The sequence below is a fragment of the Manis pentadactyla genome, chromosome 15 (assembly GCF_030020395.1).
Source record: "Manis pentadactyla isolate mManPen7 chromosome 15, mManPen7.hap1, whole genome shotgun sequence".
NCBI lineage: Eukaryota > Metazoa > Chordata > Mammalia > Pholidota > Manidae > Manis > Manis pentadactyla.
Genome location: NC_080033.1, coordinates 66,754,346 through 66,770,083, shown reverse-complemented (window position 1 = coordinate 66,770,083; position 15,738 = coordinate 66,754,346). Strand labels below are relative to the sequence as shown.

General features: G+C 54.5%; 1 protein-coding gene across 1 annotated transcript in view; it reads right to left on the bottom strand.

Annotated features, from left to right (window-relative positions):
- PLCG2 (phospholipase C gamma 2) overlaps positions 1–15,738 on the bottom strand; it is a 126,054-nt gene that overhangs the window by 66,124 nt on the left and 44,192 nt on the right. Inside the window, exons 3-6 of the mRNA XM_036909355.2 lie at positions 11,114–11,257; positions 9,072–9,165; positions 8,546–8,593; positions 767–851 (exon numbers count right to left, since the gene is read on the bottom strand). Coding sequence (XP_036765250.2) covers positions 767–851; positions 8,546–8,593; positions 9,072–9,165; positions 11,114–11,257 — 371 coding nt within the window. The remainder of the gene's footprint in view (positions 1–766; positions 852–8,545; positions 8,594–9,071; positions 9,166–11,113; positions 11,258–15,738) is intronic.

Here is a 15,738-nt window from a genome sequence, read left to right as displayed (position 1 = left end):
GTAGGGATGCTGGGGGAAGGTCAAAAAGATGGCTTGATCAGCCATAAAGTGGGTCAGCTCTTCCAGGAGTTCACTGGTACAAAATGAATGAGCATTTTCAGCAGGAGAATCCTGTGGGTGGGGGGGTGAGTGGGGGGCCGCTGCTGACATGGCCACTAACTCCTCCAGCGGGGGCAACTGGGCTGGAGTGTGATCGCGTTCCTTGACCAGAATCGGTACCCGAGCGCCAGAAAGGGGGCCTGCACGCTATCCCCACCCTCACACCGTTCAGAAATGTCCCACCTGACCTGCTCTACGTCATCACTGACAGTGACTTTACCTGCCCCGGATCTACCAGCAGCTTAATTACACAAGAACAGAAACTGAATGATGGGGGGACGGAGGGAAGGGCAGCAGGAAGCAGGGGGAAGCAGAGAAGAACCAATTCTGACAACCAGGACTTGCATAGAAAATGCCACATTCCTGGCAACCTACATAAGAAATTTTTCACATTTTCCAAAAAAAAAAAAAAAAACATCCGTTCACGTTACTAGAAGAGAAACGGGCTGTGGAACATGCAGGAGAGGGAGGGTCAGGCTGGAGATGTTCTTCAGGCAGCCTGGTAAACCCGGTCCTCAGGACGACATCCCCACTAGAACATGGTCCTAGGGCTCGACTGAGACACATGAACCTGTAGGTAAAGGACTTTCTCGGGCACCATTTAATGGAGCTCAAGGCACAAGTGACCCTGAGGTCACCAAATCACCAGGCTGAGCTACACACTTACCACGAACTTATCTTTGAGGAACTTGGCGCTGCTCACTTTGAAGTTGACCAGGGGCAGGACGGTCTTCAGCTCTCGGAGGCTGATGCTGGAAAAGAGGAAGCCCAGCTCCGTCACCCTCGGGGGGTTCAACACAGAGGGTCTGGCTGCTCCCATCAGCTCCCACTGTGGGCGAGCAGACCCGGGGTCTCCGGGAAGAGCCGGCCAGCAGCTGTCTAGGGAGCACTACCCGGGAACAAGGGACCCTGGGTTCAAGGTGGGGGTGACACCCCATGCACGACTCTGGTCTCCACCCGTCAGGAATGGCCGTGGGTGCTGGTCACCCAGGAGATTCTCAGTGTGGGCAGAACACGGTTCCAGATGACAAGACAACCTTTGCAGAGAGGCAATGTCATCACAGGGGCTCAACCAAGGGGAGGTCACTGAAGGTTGGGGAGAAGGAGCAGGTGGCTGGCCTTATCTGAGCACCTACTATGTGCCAGGCTGCCCTGGGCATCATCCAAGCAACAGTGCTCCTAATTTCTCACTATGTTGGACCCCCTACACGGTGTAAATTGTCGATCTCTGGGGCTCAGAACAGGCCATGGGGGCAGGTGCTGGGGATCTGCCCCTCAGAATCAGAGAGGGACAGCAGCACACCCTGGGTCTGAATCAGATCCCAAAGCGTACAGTCATTGGGCCACAACACGCAGACCCTCACGAGTATGTTCACCCAGGCTGGGCAGCACGATTCGGTGTAAGAGGAGAGGGGACAGTGCACTCCAGTAACAGGAAAAACAGCGGGAATAGTGCCGACAATGACAGTCACAACAGCTGACACTTAAGTGGTGTGCATTCAATGCCAGGCATGTCCTGGGACACACACACACATGCGCAATGACCTCAGGACCTTCTGAGATGGGTACCGCCCTCGTCTCCACATTCCAGGTGAGGAACTGAGGCTCAGAGAGATTTGGTGCTTGCAGGTGGGAGGGGGACTCTGGGGCAGCCTGCCGCCAGGTCTGCATTGAGCGCTGCATTGACCGCCACCCAGCATGGCAAGAATGCTGGGGAGGGATGGAATTAGGATGTGGGTCAGAGACATGGGGTCCAGAACCCTGTGGCTGCAGAGCCTGGCAGCCGGCAGGGTGAGAGGGTGGTCAGGGGGCCGCTAGTGTGATCAGAGGAAACTGCTGTACTCTTGGAGACACGAGAACGGACAGGGGCTGTGTGTGGCCAAGAAAGGAAGCCTGCCCAGGATGTGGGCAGAAAAAGGCCCAGCTTCCCCACCACTGTCAACTTGGCCTCGGCCAGGACACCAGGAAGGAAACAGCACGTTACACTCAGCAGCTGCCCCTGGCGACAACTACATGGGACTCCTGGCGTCCCTGTGTCTCCACCTCCAGCATTCTTGCAAGACTCTAGTCTAACAGCATCCCTCACATTGGGGATCATCACCTGCGAATGCTTCCCGCCCCCCGCTAATACCGAGGCCAGCACCGCGGGCCTTCCCAGATGCTGCTGAGAGAACGAAAGCTTCTGGGGGGCTGGGGGGTGCTGACCGGAAAAGAACCGAGCAGGCTGGCCGACACCCCCTTTCTGACCCAGCCCCAGGGTGTCCAGGAACTGGCCAGGGCAGGATGAAGGGAGAGGAACAGTGGGGGCTGGCAGCATAAGAGGAGGCAGGGAGAAGGTCTCCCCACCAGGGGGCTCATCCAGGACCAAGGGAGAGGTCAGAGTTCCCTCGGGAACCCAGAAACTCCAGACAGAAGTGGGGCCGAGAAACCTTCCCACGTCCAGGAACAAAGAGACAGACAGCTGGGGGCCAGCGGAACTAACACAGGGCCCCGGGGCACGAGAATCTGAGCGGGGGACATCTGAGCCCACCTCGTCCGAAAGTCCCACCTCACAGCGGGGCAGCTGGGCCCCCAGGTAGAGGTGGGCGCCAAAGAGCTCCTCTGAGCCTCAGTGCCCGGACCCGCCCCGCTACTCACCTCCCCCGCCCTCGCCCACCCCCCCAGGCCGGTGGACCTGTCTGCACCCCTAACCCCCGGCCAGGACAGGCACACTCACCGCCCAGCTGCTGGTGGTAAGAAGCCGGCAGCTCCCGGCTTCAGCCCCACCCCGTCCAGGACTTGCCATCAGATAAAGCGCGCCTCAGCCAAAGTCACATTGGGCATCTGACTGTTGCGAACACGCCGCCTTCTGGCCTCAGTTCAGGACAGCTCTGCAGGGCCACCCCTGAGCTCCCTGTGGGATCGGCTGAGGCCGTGGCTGTGGCTGCCACACAGCCCAACTCCTGGCGCTGCCTTCAGTTCCCCAGATGCTGAACCCCAACACCCTCTCCGATAAGCTTCCTGCGCACAGACCCACATCTAAGATTCTGCTTCTGAGGACTCAACCCGTGACAGGGGGACAGGGACCGGAGCAATCTCTTCAGGGGAGGGGTGGCAAACACAATCCTCCGTGGGCCACGAGCAGCCCTCCTCTTCCACGGTAACTGTGGCATTGTCCCTTCTCAGCCTGGCACAGCCCCAGCTGCTGCAACACTGCACCCGGGCAGCCTTTACCCAACAGCCAAGAGTGGCAGCCCCAGGAAACCTTCTTGCCACTCTGAGGCTGGACCAACACCTCCACCACCCCCAGCTTCTTACAACAATAATGACAATAATAAACACCATTCAGTCTTTTACCATAAATCAGGCACCATCCATGCACTTTTCACATTCAATCCCCCGGAATCCTAGGAGTAGGAACCTCTCTTTTACAGATTAGGAAACTAAAGTACAGAGAAAGTAAGTAATTTACCCAATTTAACCAGTAAGTGTTAGGGCTGAGATTCAACCATCAACCCTGTCCAGCAGAACTTTCTACAATGATGGAAAGGTTCTAGGCCTGGGCTGTCCTGTGCAGCCACGACTGGGAACATGTGGCTATTGAGCACTTGAAATGTGGCCAGCGCATCCAAGGAACTGAATTTTTTATTTTATTTCATTTTAATTAATTTAGATTTAAGTAGCCACCCAAATCAGACAGAGCATCTCCAGAAGCCTGCTTTTCTAAGTAGGGTCCCTGGACCAGCAGCATTAACGTTAGCTGGGGATTTGTTAAAAAAATGCACATTCTTGAGCCCCACGCCAGACGCAGTGAAGCAGATCTCTGCAGGGGAGGCTGTACAAGCCCATGGCTAATGCCCCCCCACAGTCCCCAGTGCTAGAGCAGACTGCTGACTGATTATTAACAGCATGAAACCTCCTCACATTCCTGCTGACGGACAGAACTGCACCCACACGCCGGCCTCCCACCTGCGGCCCCGCCCCCTTCCACTGGGAAGGCCCCGCCCCGTCTTCCCTCTGCCCCGCCCCCGGAAGCACACACTCGGCTTTGGCACATCCAGTGTTATATGCCGCAGGGCAAAGGGCAAAGGAGGGAAGGCGCACAGGAGACAAAGTGCTGCTGGCCCTGGGGACCGCTGTCCCCTCTGCGGGGCTCGGCCCCCATGAGCCTCTCTGCGAGGAATACACCTTCAGGGATCTTGTAGGAGGTTCTGGGGCTTTCTCAAAGCGGTTATTCTGACCACAAAAATTCTTACTTTATGTATGACCTTACAACCTGATTCCCAGATGGGAGCCAACTGAACTCCCAAGGCTCAGAAAGGGAGAGAGAGGTTCTGGAAGTCTGGCCAAGATCCCCGCGGGCCCAGGCCCTCCAGGCCCGGAAGCATCACAAGGAAGCTCCCAAAGCTAGAACGTTCCGTTTGCCCGCATTACGTCTGGGAACGAAAAGGTAGGACTTTCATTCATCCGACACACACCAGGCAGACCGAGCCAGCCAGACCTCTGACCTCTAGGGCCCCCCAACACCCCTGAGCAGCAGCCCCAAGGGAGAGACTCGGCAGCGGGGCAGGACGGTGGCACCGCAGCCCCTCAGCGCTTCTGGGAGGGTCCCGTCGCGTGTTTACTCTGAACTCAATTTAGTGGAAACGTGATGCGAGGGAAAACTGTGCACAGACTAAATGACAGACCAAAGGCAACCCTTCAAGCCAAATGTCAAATGCCCACTGGCCAGATGAGAACATAGGCACTGACATAACGTCCGTGAAGAGCTGCAATGCAATGTCCACATTCCTATGGTTCAATGTGCACTGACAATAGTCTAACCCTCCCCTCCTGTGTGTGCGCTGGACTTGGTGATTTATCCCCAAAGAATGGGGGCAGCGGGGGCAACTTTACATAGGAGAAACCTTCTACGTGTCACCCTGGCCAGGTGTCCAAGTTGGCAGCACCCTCAACCAAGCCACGGTGAGAACACACCCCACGATGCGATGTGATGAGAGAGGCCTTCGCCCCCGTGGTGTTCTTCCCAAACACCCACAGCCACAGGCTACCCGTAACTCCAGTCTGAGCACAACAAAAATATATGGGACCAATACAAACCAAGGGACTTCATACAAAACGCCTGAGATGTGCTCTTCAAAACTGCCAAGGTCATGAAAGACCAGGGAAGACTGAGAAACCGCCACAGACCAGAGGAGACCAAGGGGACAAACAAGCAAATGCCATGTGGGACATGCGGCTGGATCTCCGACCAGAAGAACGTTGGTGGAAAGAATGGTGAACTCCAAATAAAGCTGGGGTGTAGCCAACAGTCACGTACCATGTTGGTTTCTTGGTTTTGACAGATATACCATGGTGACGTACCCTATGAACATTAGGGAGAACCGGACAAGGGTTTACGGGAGCTTTCTGCAGGGGAGGGGAGGGGAAGGGAGGGGAGGGGAGGGGAGGGGAGGGAAAACACCAGGCACTGGCAAGGGGGTCCAAAAACAGAACCCTTGTGCATTGCTGGTGGGGACGTCAAGCGCCTGCAGCCTCTGTGTGACAGTTTGTCAAAGAGTCCAACAGCACTACCATTCGATCTAGCCGTTCGATTGCAGCACTTCTGGGTAAAGCAAGGCACAAAGAACGGACATCAGGGACTCGAATGCCCACATCCACAGCAACAATACTCACCACAGCCAAAGGGAAAGCAGCTCAGGCGTCCATCAACAGATGAACAGGCAGACAAAAGGTGGGCTAGCCATACAGTGGGAAATTAGGCAGCCTTCAAGAGGAAGGACGTTCTGCCACACGCGACAGTAACATGGATGAAACAGGAAGACACTGTGCTGAGTGAACTAAGCCAGCCACGAGAAGACAAGGACTGCACCATTCCACTCATGGGGGGCCGAGGGCAGTCGGATTCAGGGAGACATAAAGTGGACCAGAGGGTCCCAGGGGCTGGGCGAGGAGGAACAGAAGTTAGTCTATAATGGGGACAGAGGTTCTGGTAACAGAGCACAGCATTCATGCATTTAGTCTCATGGGGAGTGTACGCTTAAGACGGTTAACTTTGCTACGTATATTTTACTGCAATAAAACAAATTAAGTAGTTTTTAGTCACTGGTTGGGGTGGAGAAGGGACAATTTCTGCCACTGACCAGCTTTCAAGTGCATAACTTTAAAATTTAAAAAAGGGCCATTGAGCAGTGATAAGTAAGCCTTCACCCCAGTGCCACGCCCGAAAAGTGAGCTGCCGCAGACAAGTTACTTAACTCCCCGAGCCTCACTGTCCTCGTAAAACGGATAAAGGGCCTCTAGTTCACCAGTCTGGGGACATTCCATAAGCATCCCCCAATTCTGGGACTCTGTAAAGTGCTCACCACGGTGGCTGCTGCAAACTGAGCTTTTAACAAATGCCAGCTGCTACCACTGTGCCCCCCGAGATGGTGAGCAGTGGAAACGGTGCCCAGGAGAAGGCGGGCCAGCTGAGGGCCTGCCTCCCGCCTCCCTGTCTCTTCTTTGTTTTCCTTCAGGAAGCATGGTTGGTCGTGGGCAGCAGGAAAGGAGGGGAACTTGGCAGAGGAGGAGTCAGTTGCCTTTTCATTGGCACCTTAAAGTCCCTTTTGAAAAACTTGGAAAGGCAGGATTTTCCACAGGTCAACAGAGCAAAAAGACTGTGCGGGCTTCAGGGGAGGGAAAAGCCAGCGCAGAACAAGGAATCACATTCAGACACAGACTTCCTCCGGGCGGCAGGCTCGGGGCCAGCTGACAGCAAGACGGGTCTCTGTGACGGACTTGCGAGAATCCGTTCTGAGCAGAACCAGAGGGACGCTTCCATTTCTTGACAACGGAAGATGGAGAAGCAGACCTGGGAACCCAGTCAATCCCACCACCACGAGGAGAGGGGGCCCAGGAGGGCTCCACCTGTCCTCCCAGTGCCAATCGCAACAGTGAATCACCCCTAAGCCACAGAGAAAGGAAACACTTATGGGAGGCACCGCCTCTCAGGCTGAAAGAGAACATTGTGTCCAAAACCCTCCAACTCCGACCTCACAGGATCCACCCCTGTAACAGCAGAGCTCGGCCAGGGCGCGGGGCCAACGCGAACACTGGCCGTGTGGAGGAGGGGAGGGGAGAGGCGGGCAGTGACCAGCACGGAGAGCGCTGCTGGCTGACCTGCACCATCACCACCCCGTCCACTGCTTCGCGGCTACTCTTTGAGTCACCCCACCCCCGGGTGGCATATGTAAGAGAGACGGCAGAGGCACACCCAAACGAGGCCACTAGTGATGGGGCACACTGTCCTGACACAGGCACACACCTTTCGGGCACACGACGGGAGAGCTGTGCAGGTCAGCCATGGCTTGGCTTCACACGTGATACGGACATACCTTAACGGGGAATGGAGGGAAGGAGAAGCGTTTAAAATTTTGTGAATGAATCAAATGTGGGGCTAAGTGATGCCATGGTTTGTAAAGTGCTTAGCAGCACAGTCCCATGGATGCTGAGGGCTTAGTAAGTGGTGGTACATTATTCCTAACTGAATCATAATCTTAAAAAAAATGGATGTGAGGATGCTTAACCTCACCCGTAAAGAAAGAAATGCAAGTTTAAGCAAAAAATTGTGCTGTTTGCCTTTCACCCAACAGATTAACAAAGGTGAAAATCTGATGATACAGGGCATCAGGAAATCGCACCCCTGGTGGAAACAGGAGCTGCTACGCCTCCCTGAAAATGCTGGACTGGAAAATGCCTTACGGCTGGTATGCCGCTCTCTGAACTGATCCTGCTCTTGGCCCCCTCGCACTGCTTACAAACTGTAAGGCCCCAAGAGTTTCACTGCAGCGTGATTTACAATGGTAACAAAGGACCACGAACACCGCTATGGCCTTCAAAGAAGGAAATGACTTCTGATCAAATACGGAAATCACACAGCACCCATCTGAGGACAAAAACTGTGTCTGTTACAACAACATCCAGCAGCTAGTGTGCTGGTTGCCAACAGGGAACCCCTGCAAGGTGCGCTGCGAAGCGACCAAGTACACAGGATTGTGTCAGCACACCGCCCACCCCGTGTCTCCTGGCCCTCACAACCATCACCCTTTAACTCGCTCCTTTACCTTCCATCTCTCCCCCGCTGCAAGGTTAAGGGCGGGGCCATGGCAACCCCATCTCTGCCCCGGAGATGGCAGGGGCTCCAGGGTGAAGGCCTAGGTGACGGGCTCCAAGTGCTGTGCCGGAGAAGTTGTGTTGCAGATGGACTGGAATTTTCCACTGCAACGAGGCCCCACGCAGGTGGAGAGCTTGTCCCCGCGGACCCCCAGCACCCAGCACAGCATCTGGCACCTTGTAGGTCAGATCTGACCCCAGGAGGATCTTTCCACACCACAAAACATTATCCGAACCCTTGGGATGTTAAGGAAAAGAACTCTGGAGCTCAAAGCGATCTGGAGAAAATCACAGAAGTGCGAGTGAACCTCACCTGTTTCTTCTGGTTTGATCCACAGAATAAATCTGCTTTCTCAGCCAACTGGGAAGAGAGTCGAGACAAAAAAGAGGGAGAAGTTAGAAAACAGCCCAAGCCTAGGTGAGTCCTATGGGACGAGGACAAAGGAGACAGAAAAGCAAAGGAAGGGTTTCCAACTCTCTGACTCGGTGGAGAATTCCGTCCTCACGGCTGACTGTCCTCGGATCCGTCAGCCTCATCCCTTCTCACGTCCTTTAGGACAGAGCCCCCAGTCGTCCCTCAGACACTGAGGCGGTTCTGTCTCGGTGGCACCGCACTCCTCACCCCGGCAGGCCCTGCCCAGGCCTGGCACTGAGCAGGGCTCTTCTGTGCGCCCCTGGAGACCACAGCCACTACTGGGCACCTGCGGCACACAGGATGCTCCAGCAGCCTCCACAGTGAAACGTCCCATTTTCCCTCCCTTCGCCTATGTTGGCTAAAGGGGGCACAGAATGAATGAACAAGTGAGCGAATACAGACAAAAGCAGACCAAAGCCAATACCTCTCAATGACGGTGGGTGTGGACGCATTCATCGCTTCCTGGTGTAAGATTTTCAAGCCAGAAAGCCACTTGGCCGCATCATCCTTAGAGTCAGCTGGAGGGGTGAAGGAACACAAAGCTGCGGCTCCCTGGGAAGGCCTCTGCTTCGAGCCCCAGCCCCGCGCCCCCCCAGCCCCCCAGACTGCGGGGATGGGACACAACTGTGTGGTTTCTACTTCTGAGGAAGGGCACCTAGGAGTCATCTCCTTCACACCTTCATGGGCCTAAGACCTGCTTTTTGTCTGAGATGAGGCCGCACGTCCATGAGGAAACTTCTGCAGCAGGGGCGACAACTGGATGACTGTCTTTTTTTTAAAGACTATTAGCTTTTAGCCCTACACTAATGTGTAAGAAGCAGGGCCTGAGATAACCCACGTGACAATCCCCAGCAGCCCTCCACTGGGAGAGAGGCGCCAAGCAGGTGATGCTGATGCCCACGAGGGAAGGGGCAAGACGCAGTGGCTAAGGGATGGGCATCATCGCCAAGTGCCCCCGCACCACTTCAAGGCTGTGTGATGTTCAACTGGGGGCTTACGCCTCTGGACCTCGTTTCCTCATCGATAGAATGCAGCTAGCAATGCCAACACCTCACTGAGTTACTAAACATCTCCTAACAACCAGGGACCTTGTCGGTCTGCACGAGAGCCTGCCGAGGTCGCTGCTCCCTCTGCCCATGTGGATGAGGAGAAAACTAAGTTCAGAACGGTCAAGAGACCTGCCCCAGAGGCAGTAAGCGAGTCTTGCCCGTCTCTCTACCTGACCTTGAATTCCAGGGGGCTGAAGAGAGACCCCAGGGAGGCGCTGACATGCTGGCCTCCGAGTCTCCCTTGGGCTCTCCGGGTCCGCCTACCCAGAGCAGCGGCCAGGCCTCAGCCTGCAGTGGGGCTGAGTGGACACACCTGTGAAAGTTCACAGACCGCCCAACCCCCCCACCGCTCTCCTGTCCCATCCCTGCCACCTGCCACACGCCGTCAGTCAGAACTGCACTTACCATTTCCCACACCCAGCTTCCTACTTCCTGCCTCACATGTGATGCTGTCTGCCTGAACCGTCCTTCTGCTTTCCTCCCAACTCCTACCGATGCCTCAAAACCCAGTTTCAAAGTCACCTCCTCTGCAAAGCCACCCCTGGAATTAGGCACTCTGTGCTCCTACAGCACACTGCCTACGCTCAGACTGTAGCTCTTATCACAGTGGACGGGAGGTTCCTGTCCACACGTCTGTCTCCCCAAGTAGACAGTGAGTTCCTGAAAGGCAGCAACTGTGTCTTACTCATCTTTACAGCCCCCCCCCCCCGCTTTCTGGCACAACCTAGCACAGAGCATCTGCCCAAAAGATGCCTGAAGAAAGCTTGAATGAGAAATCAGATCAGTGGAACCTATCTGACCCCAAATGAAATGTCCCTAACAGAGTGTCCCCCAACTTTGGTCAACTTTTAACGGTAGCCATCTTCTCTCATCGGTCTGATGTATGTGCAGTCCCACGGCAACGCAGTCTAGCACAGGACGTGAAGGAGCTGCAGCTTCTGCCCAAGTGAAGGCCTCTCGCAGGACTCTTTGGCTTTTTGGTGTGTTCACAGGAACGGCCACAAATCTCGCCTCCAGATACACATGTCTCTGTATGTGCACACGTGTGTGACGCATGTGTGGGTGCATGCGTGTGCTGTGTGTGCATGTCTACATGTGGGAGAGACAAGATGTACTCAACAGTTAAGCTGGATAAATGGCATAGGCCGGGCTGTCCGCATGAGCCAGGCAGGCCCTTAACATAATCCGTACAACATCTGAATGAGGTGGGCATTACCATTCTCCCTGTTTCACAACTGAGCAAACTGCTGCTCAGAGAGGCTGAGTAGCTTGCCCAAAGACACACAGCTGAAAGGGGGCAGGGTTAGGATTCAAAACCATGATGCCCCCAAGCACACATTCATGAGCAGGCAGGCAAAAGCATTCTGCAACAGGGGACGTCCTGGAAAGGGACCACGGCACGCGGATGTGCACCCACCTGATAAACTGAGCGTGCTGAGGACGAACTGGGTGCCATACAAGATGGTGAAGCAGCAGTCTTCCTTCTGGCGGACTGCTTTTGCACGCTCGAAATCCTTGGAGCTCTTCCCCGGGCGGATTTCCTTTATCTCCATGATATCCACTAAAGGAGAAGTCACACAAGCCCATTAGAGGCCGGAGTTTACTCCACCCGAGGCTGCAGCCACCCCCCTGCACCCTGCACACAGCCTAGCTCCTCCGCTCCCAGAATGCGGACCCGCTGTGCCAGACCCCCAGCTCCGCCTGAACTGCAAGATCATGTGCAGTTAAATAAAATGTCTGCTGTATTAGGCCACCAAGTACTGGAGTAACTATTGTACAGCAACAGATAATGGAAGCACAGAGGAACCCATCCTCCCTATAACCCGCTGCTGCCATGTGAGTCCAAACCCCTCATGGCCAAAACCCGCTGGGCCAGGAGGCCACTGGCCCCGAGGGTGACCTCCTCCCCTCAAAAGATGACTACCTGACCTAAGGGTGACCTCCTTCCTCCAAAGGATGGCTACCTGACCAAAGGGAGACCCCTCTCCCTGCCGTAGCACAACCAGTGAAATGTCACAAAGAGACAAGCTCAGCCACTCCCATCCTCCCCTTTTTTCTATCAGAAAATCACCTTTTCTTGGGATGGATTCATTCAGACGCAGCTGACCCACCCACAGTCAGCTCCCACCACAACAAGCTAAAGAGGGGGCCGAGGGTCTTGGGAATGAGCAAGGTGGCCCACCCCTGGCACAGTGATGGGGGCCCGGCCCAAGATGGACCCATCAGCATCTGCCAGAGGCTTCTTTGGCCAGAGCTGTCCCTAAAGTTTACTCCTGCTGCTGCCTGGCCAGTAAAACATGAGTCTGGAGGTTTGCAAGGACCATGCAAAAAGAGTGGTCCATGTGGACAGACAGTGCCCTGATGCACTATTTGAACCCCTGGGTCCAGTAAGGCTTGAAGCCACTTCTGGAACATGCTACTGACATGACTCAATAAATTCTCTTTTAGTTTTGGTTAGTGAAACATGAGTTTCCATCACGTGCAACCGTAAGAGTCCTGGTTCTCAGCTCTTGTACTGATCAGAGAAAAAGAAAGAGAGGTATTCCTGGCCATGAGAGGGCAGGGAAGGGGACTCCACTTCCACCCAGGGTCAAGGAGGAAGACAGACCCAAGTCCACGCAGGCAAATGAAGGCATTTAGAGTCAGGGTTGAAATAACAGGAGAGGTTCACAGCCGTTCACCGGTAGCAACAGGAGCGGGACTGCAGAGAATGGAACCACAAGAGAGAGAGAAGAGGGAATGAAGTAAAAGCTCTGCTTTCTTACCATGGACCTAGTGAGACAAAACAGAACTGGGGACAAGAGTCAGGACAATGCGAAAAGCCTTTAAATAAACAGTGTGTGCTCAGTGACTTGTGTGTGGCAGTGGCTACACAAATGCATACACGTGATAATATTCTGTAGAACTATACACTGCAACAGAAACAAAACAAAAATCGAGTGCATGTAAAAAATGATGAAAACCAATCAAGGTGTGTAGTTTACTAATACTGCAGCTGTGTCAATTTCCTGGGTTTGATAACATGATGATGAAAGATGTCACCACTGGCTGAAGCTGGATAAAAGGCACACCGAAACTGGGCAGATTTTGCGATGTTCACATGAATCTAAAATCGTTTCAAGCTAAAATCACTTATCAGTTACGGGTGGCCCTATTACTGGGGGACGGTGTCTCTAAACCTGGGAAGGTAGAGTGGTGAGGGGGTGGGGGTCATATCCCCATTCTTCACACAACCAAGAAACCTGGGAGTCTCACCTCTTTACCTTCACTCCTCACAAACAACAAAACACACATCCTTGGTGTGCATGGAGATTCACAGCCTCCTGGGAGGAGATGAGCATCGCTGATTTAGCTGCTTTGCTGAGGACAGTAAAGGTACCTAGATTTGTTCTCAGATATTAGTCACTCACCCATCCCGCTGACGGCCAGTCAAGAGTCTAACGACTTTAAGCAAATACTTTTTTCTCCCTATCTAGTCTAACAGTGATTATCTAAAAGGGCATCTTTGACGTACTGTGAGTTTTTGCCCTTACAGCAAAATTAAAATCGAAATTTGACATGTGTACATCACTACAGACAAAATTTCAGATAACATAACATTGTCATCAGGCAATCACCAAGTCTTATCAGTTCTACTTTCTCAATGGTTCCTAAATCTGTCAACTTCTATCCATTTCCATGGCCAACACCATAATCCAAGCCCCTGTTCTCTGTCGTGTGGTCTACTGAGGAAGCCAGAAGTTACCCCCAGAGGCATCTTTATGATATGCAAATGTGCTCAGGTCACTCCTGGGCTTCAGACCTTCAACAGCATCCCAGCACAGTTGGGGCTAAGAACCAAGGCCCAATGTGGATCCCGCAGACCCCACAGGGCCAACCGCGTGCCTCCTTCTCCACGTTGGGTTCGCCAGCCGCGAGCGGCGCTCACTCCCACCACGGGATGCCAGCCATGCTACGAACACCCTTAGCCCGGTTAGCTCCAAGTCATCCCTCCCAGGAAGCTTAACCTACCTTCTCAGGCACAGAACACCCTCCAGCTCCTGCTCTGAGGCAGAGCGAGCCCCTCCCGCAGCACCGACTGGAGGCTGGCACTGTTCAGTGCAGGTCGTGGACTCGGCTCCCTCCCGACACGGTGCTCCTCTCCGCATCACTGCACCCTCACCCCAGCACAGCGGTGGGTACCCAGCGGAGCCCAATAAGAAGCTATTGAAGGGGAAAGGGACAGAGAAAAACGAGACACACAGGGACAGACCCGAAAATAGGACAGACGGGGAGACAGACACATGCAGACATGAACAGACACAAACGGAGACACCCAGACTGGTGAAAGAGGGGCACAAACCCCGACAGGAAGAGAGGATGGAGAGGGGGAGATGCAAACGCGCACGCACACCAGTCAGACACAGAGAAAGAAACACGGGAGATTAAAAAAGTGAGATGTAAAAGCTTCTCTAACGGTGCAAGCGGCCTGCTCATCCCCACCATCCTTGCCTGCTTTAGAAGCCAGACCTGTCCCAGGAGAGGGCTGCAGGCAGCCGGCCTCATCAGCCGTGACGTCACTTCCACTGTGTCACCGACCGGTCCCCGCCTTCCTCTCCCCAGAAGAGCACTGGCTCCCACGCCGTCCTTCCGAAAAGACCACGCTTTCTCCATCAGATTGTGTCTGCCCCTCTGTCAGGTACCAGTTGGCTGTATTCAGGTGGGTCTAGCTCTGGGCCCTCCATTCTGTCCCCCTGACCTATTGTTTCACCAGTAGCCCGCTGTCAAGATAACCACGGCTTCCTAGTAGGTCTCAAGGGGGGCGGCATCAGGCCTCCGACCTTGTTCTTCTTCAGTGCCATTGACCTTTCTGGGCCTTTCGTCCCTCCACTGTAGGGTGACTTTGTCAACACCCACAGAATACCCTGCTGAGATGTCCACTGGGACTGCGTTGAATCTAAGACCAAGTTGGGAAGAACCAACATACTGAGCCTTCCTATCTGTGACCTCGACTAGATCTTCATATTTTAAACCGTCAGCCATTCTGCAGGATGCACTTGGCCCAGGCCCTCGAGAGTCATAGACACATCAGCCTCCTCCATGAGGATAAAAACCAAGGCAATAATAACCATGCAAAACTCTTACAAGCATTTGTCCTCCCAGCCTCCTGCAGTGGGGGAAGGGGGGGTGCGCCGGCCTGGCACGGAGTCTGGGTGGGGGCAAGACGGTCCCTACACTGAGTCTTCCATCCTCACAGCACCGGGCAGGTGCAATGACCGTACTGCTCCCTATCACACAGGCGAGGAAGCTGGGGCAGAGAGCGGGGAGGTACCCTGGCAGGGGGTCACCAGCTGGCCAGGTGGGGAGAGCCAGGATCCGAACCCTTAGGTTGCTTTTCATAGTCAAGCAAGTGACTCAGCAAAGCAACATCAGGATCCAGCCCTTGTCACTGCACTGCACCAGCCAAGTCCCTCTCCCGCCCCCCCATGCACCCTAACACACACACACACACACACACGCACACACACACACACAGACCTCACTCAGGTGACTTCTCCACAATGCCTTCCTCTCCACCTCCATCTAGCCTCTGATTTTTATCCCTGCAAGTTCCTCTCTGGCACCATTTGTATTTGTAGGTTTGTCCCCATGTCCCTGCACTCCTCTAGGCCCCAGGAGAACATGGATCACATCTGCCCTGTTCACAAAGGCAGCCCCACTGCCACCTATGCCAGAGCCCGGCTCGGGGCAGAAACTCAGAATGAAGGGATTAGGTTCCCAGGGGTCTTGGTTTCCCCACAAGCGGACCCTGAGGCGAGTATCTGAGCACAGTTTGTTTGGGAGGTGATCCCAGGACACACCAGTAAAGAAGTGGGAAGTATGGCAGGGAAGAGGGGCTGATAAGGAGGATGCTGTGTCATCTGGTGCCAACCCCACAGGGGACTCGGGGCCCTTCAGAGTCCACCCCACCCAGGAGCGAGGGAGCTGGGGTATGTACCCCCCAAGCCCCACCTACTGCTGGCTGAGGGCTGCTTCTGGGGGCCTTAGTTCCCCAGCCCCCAG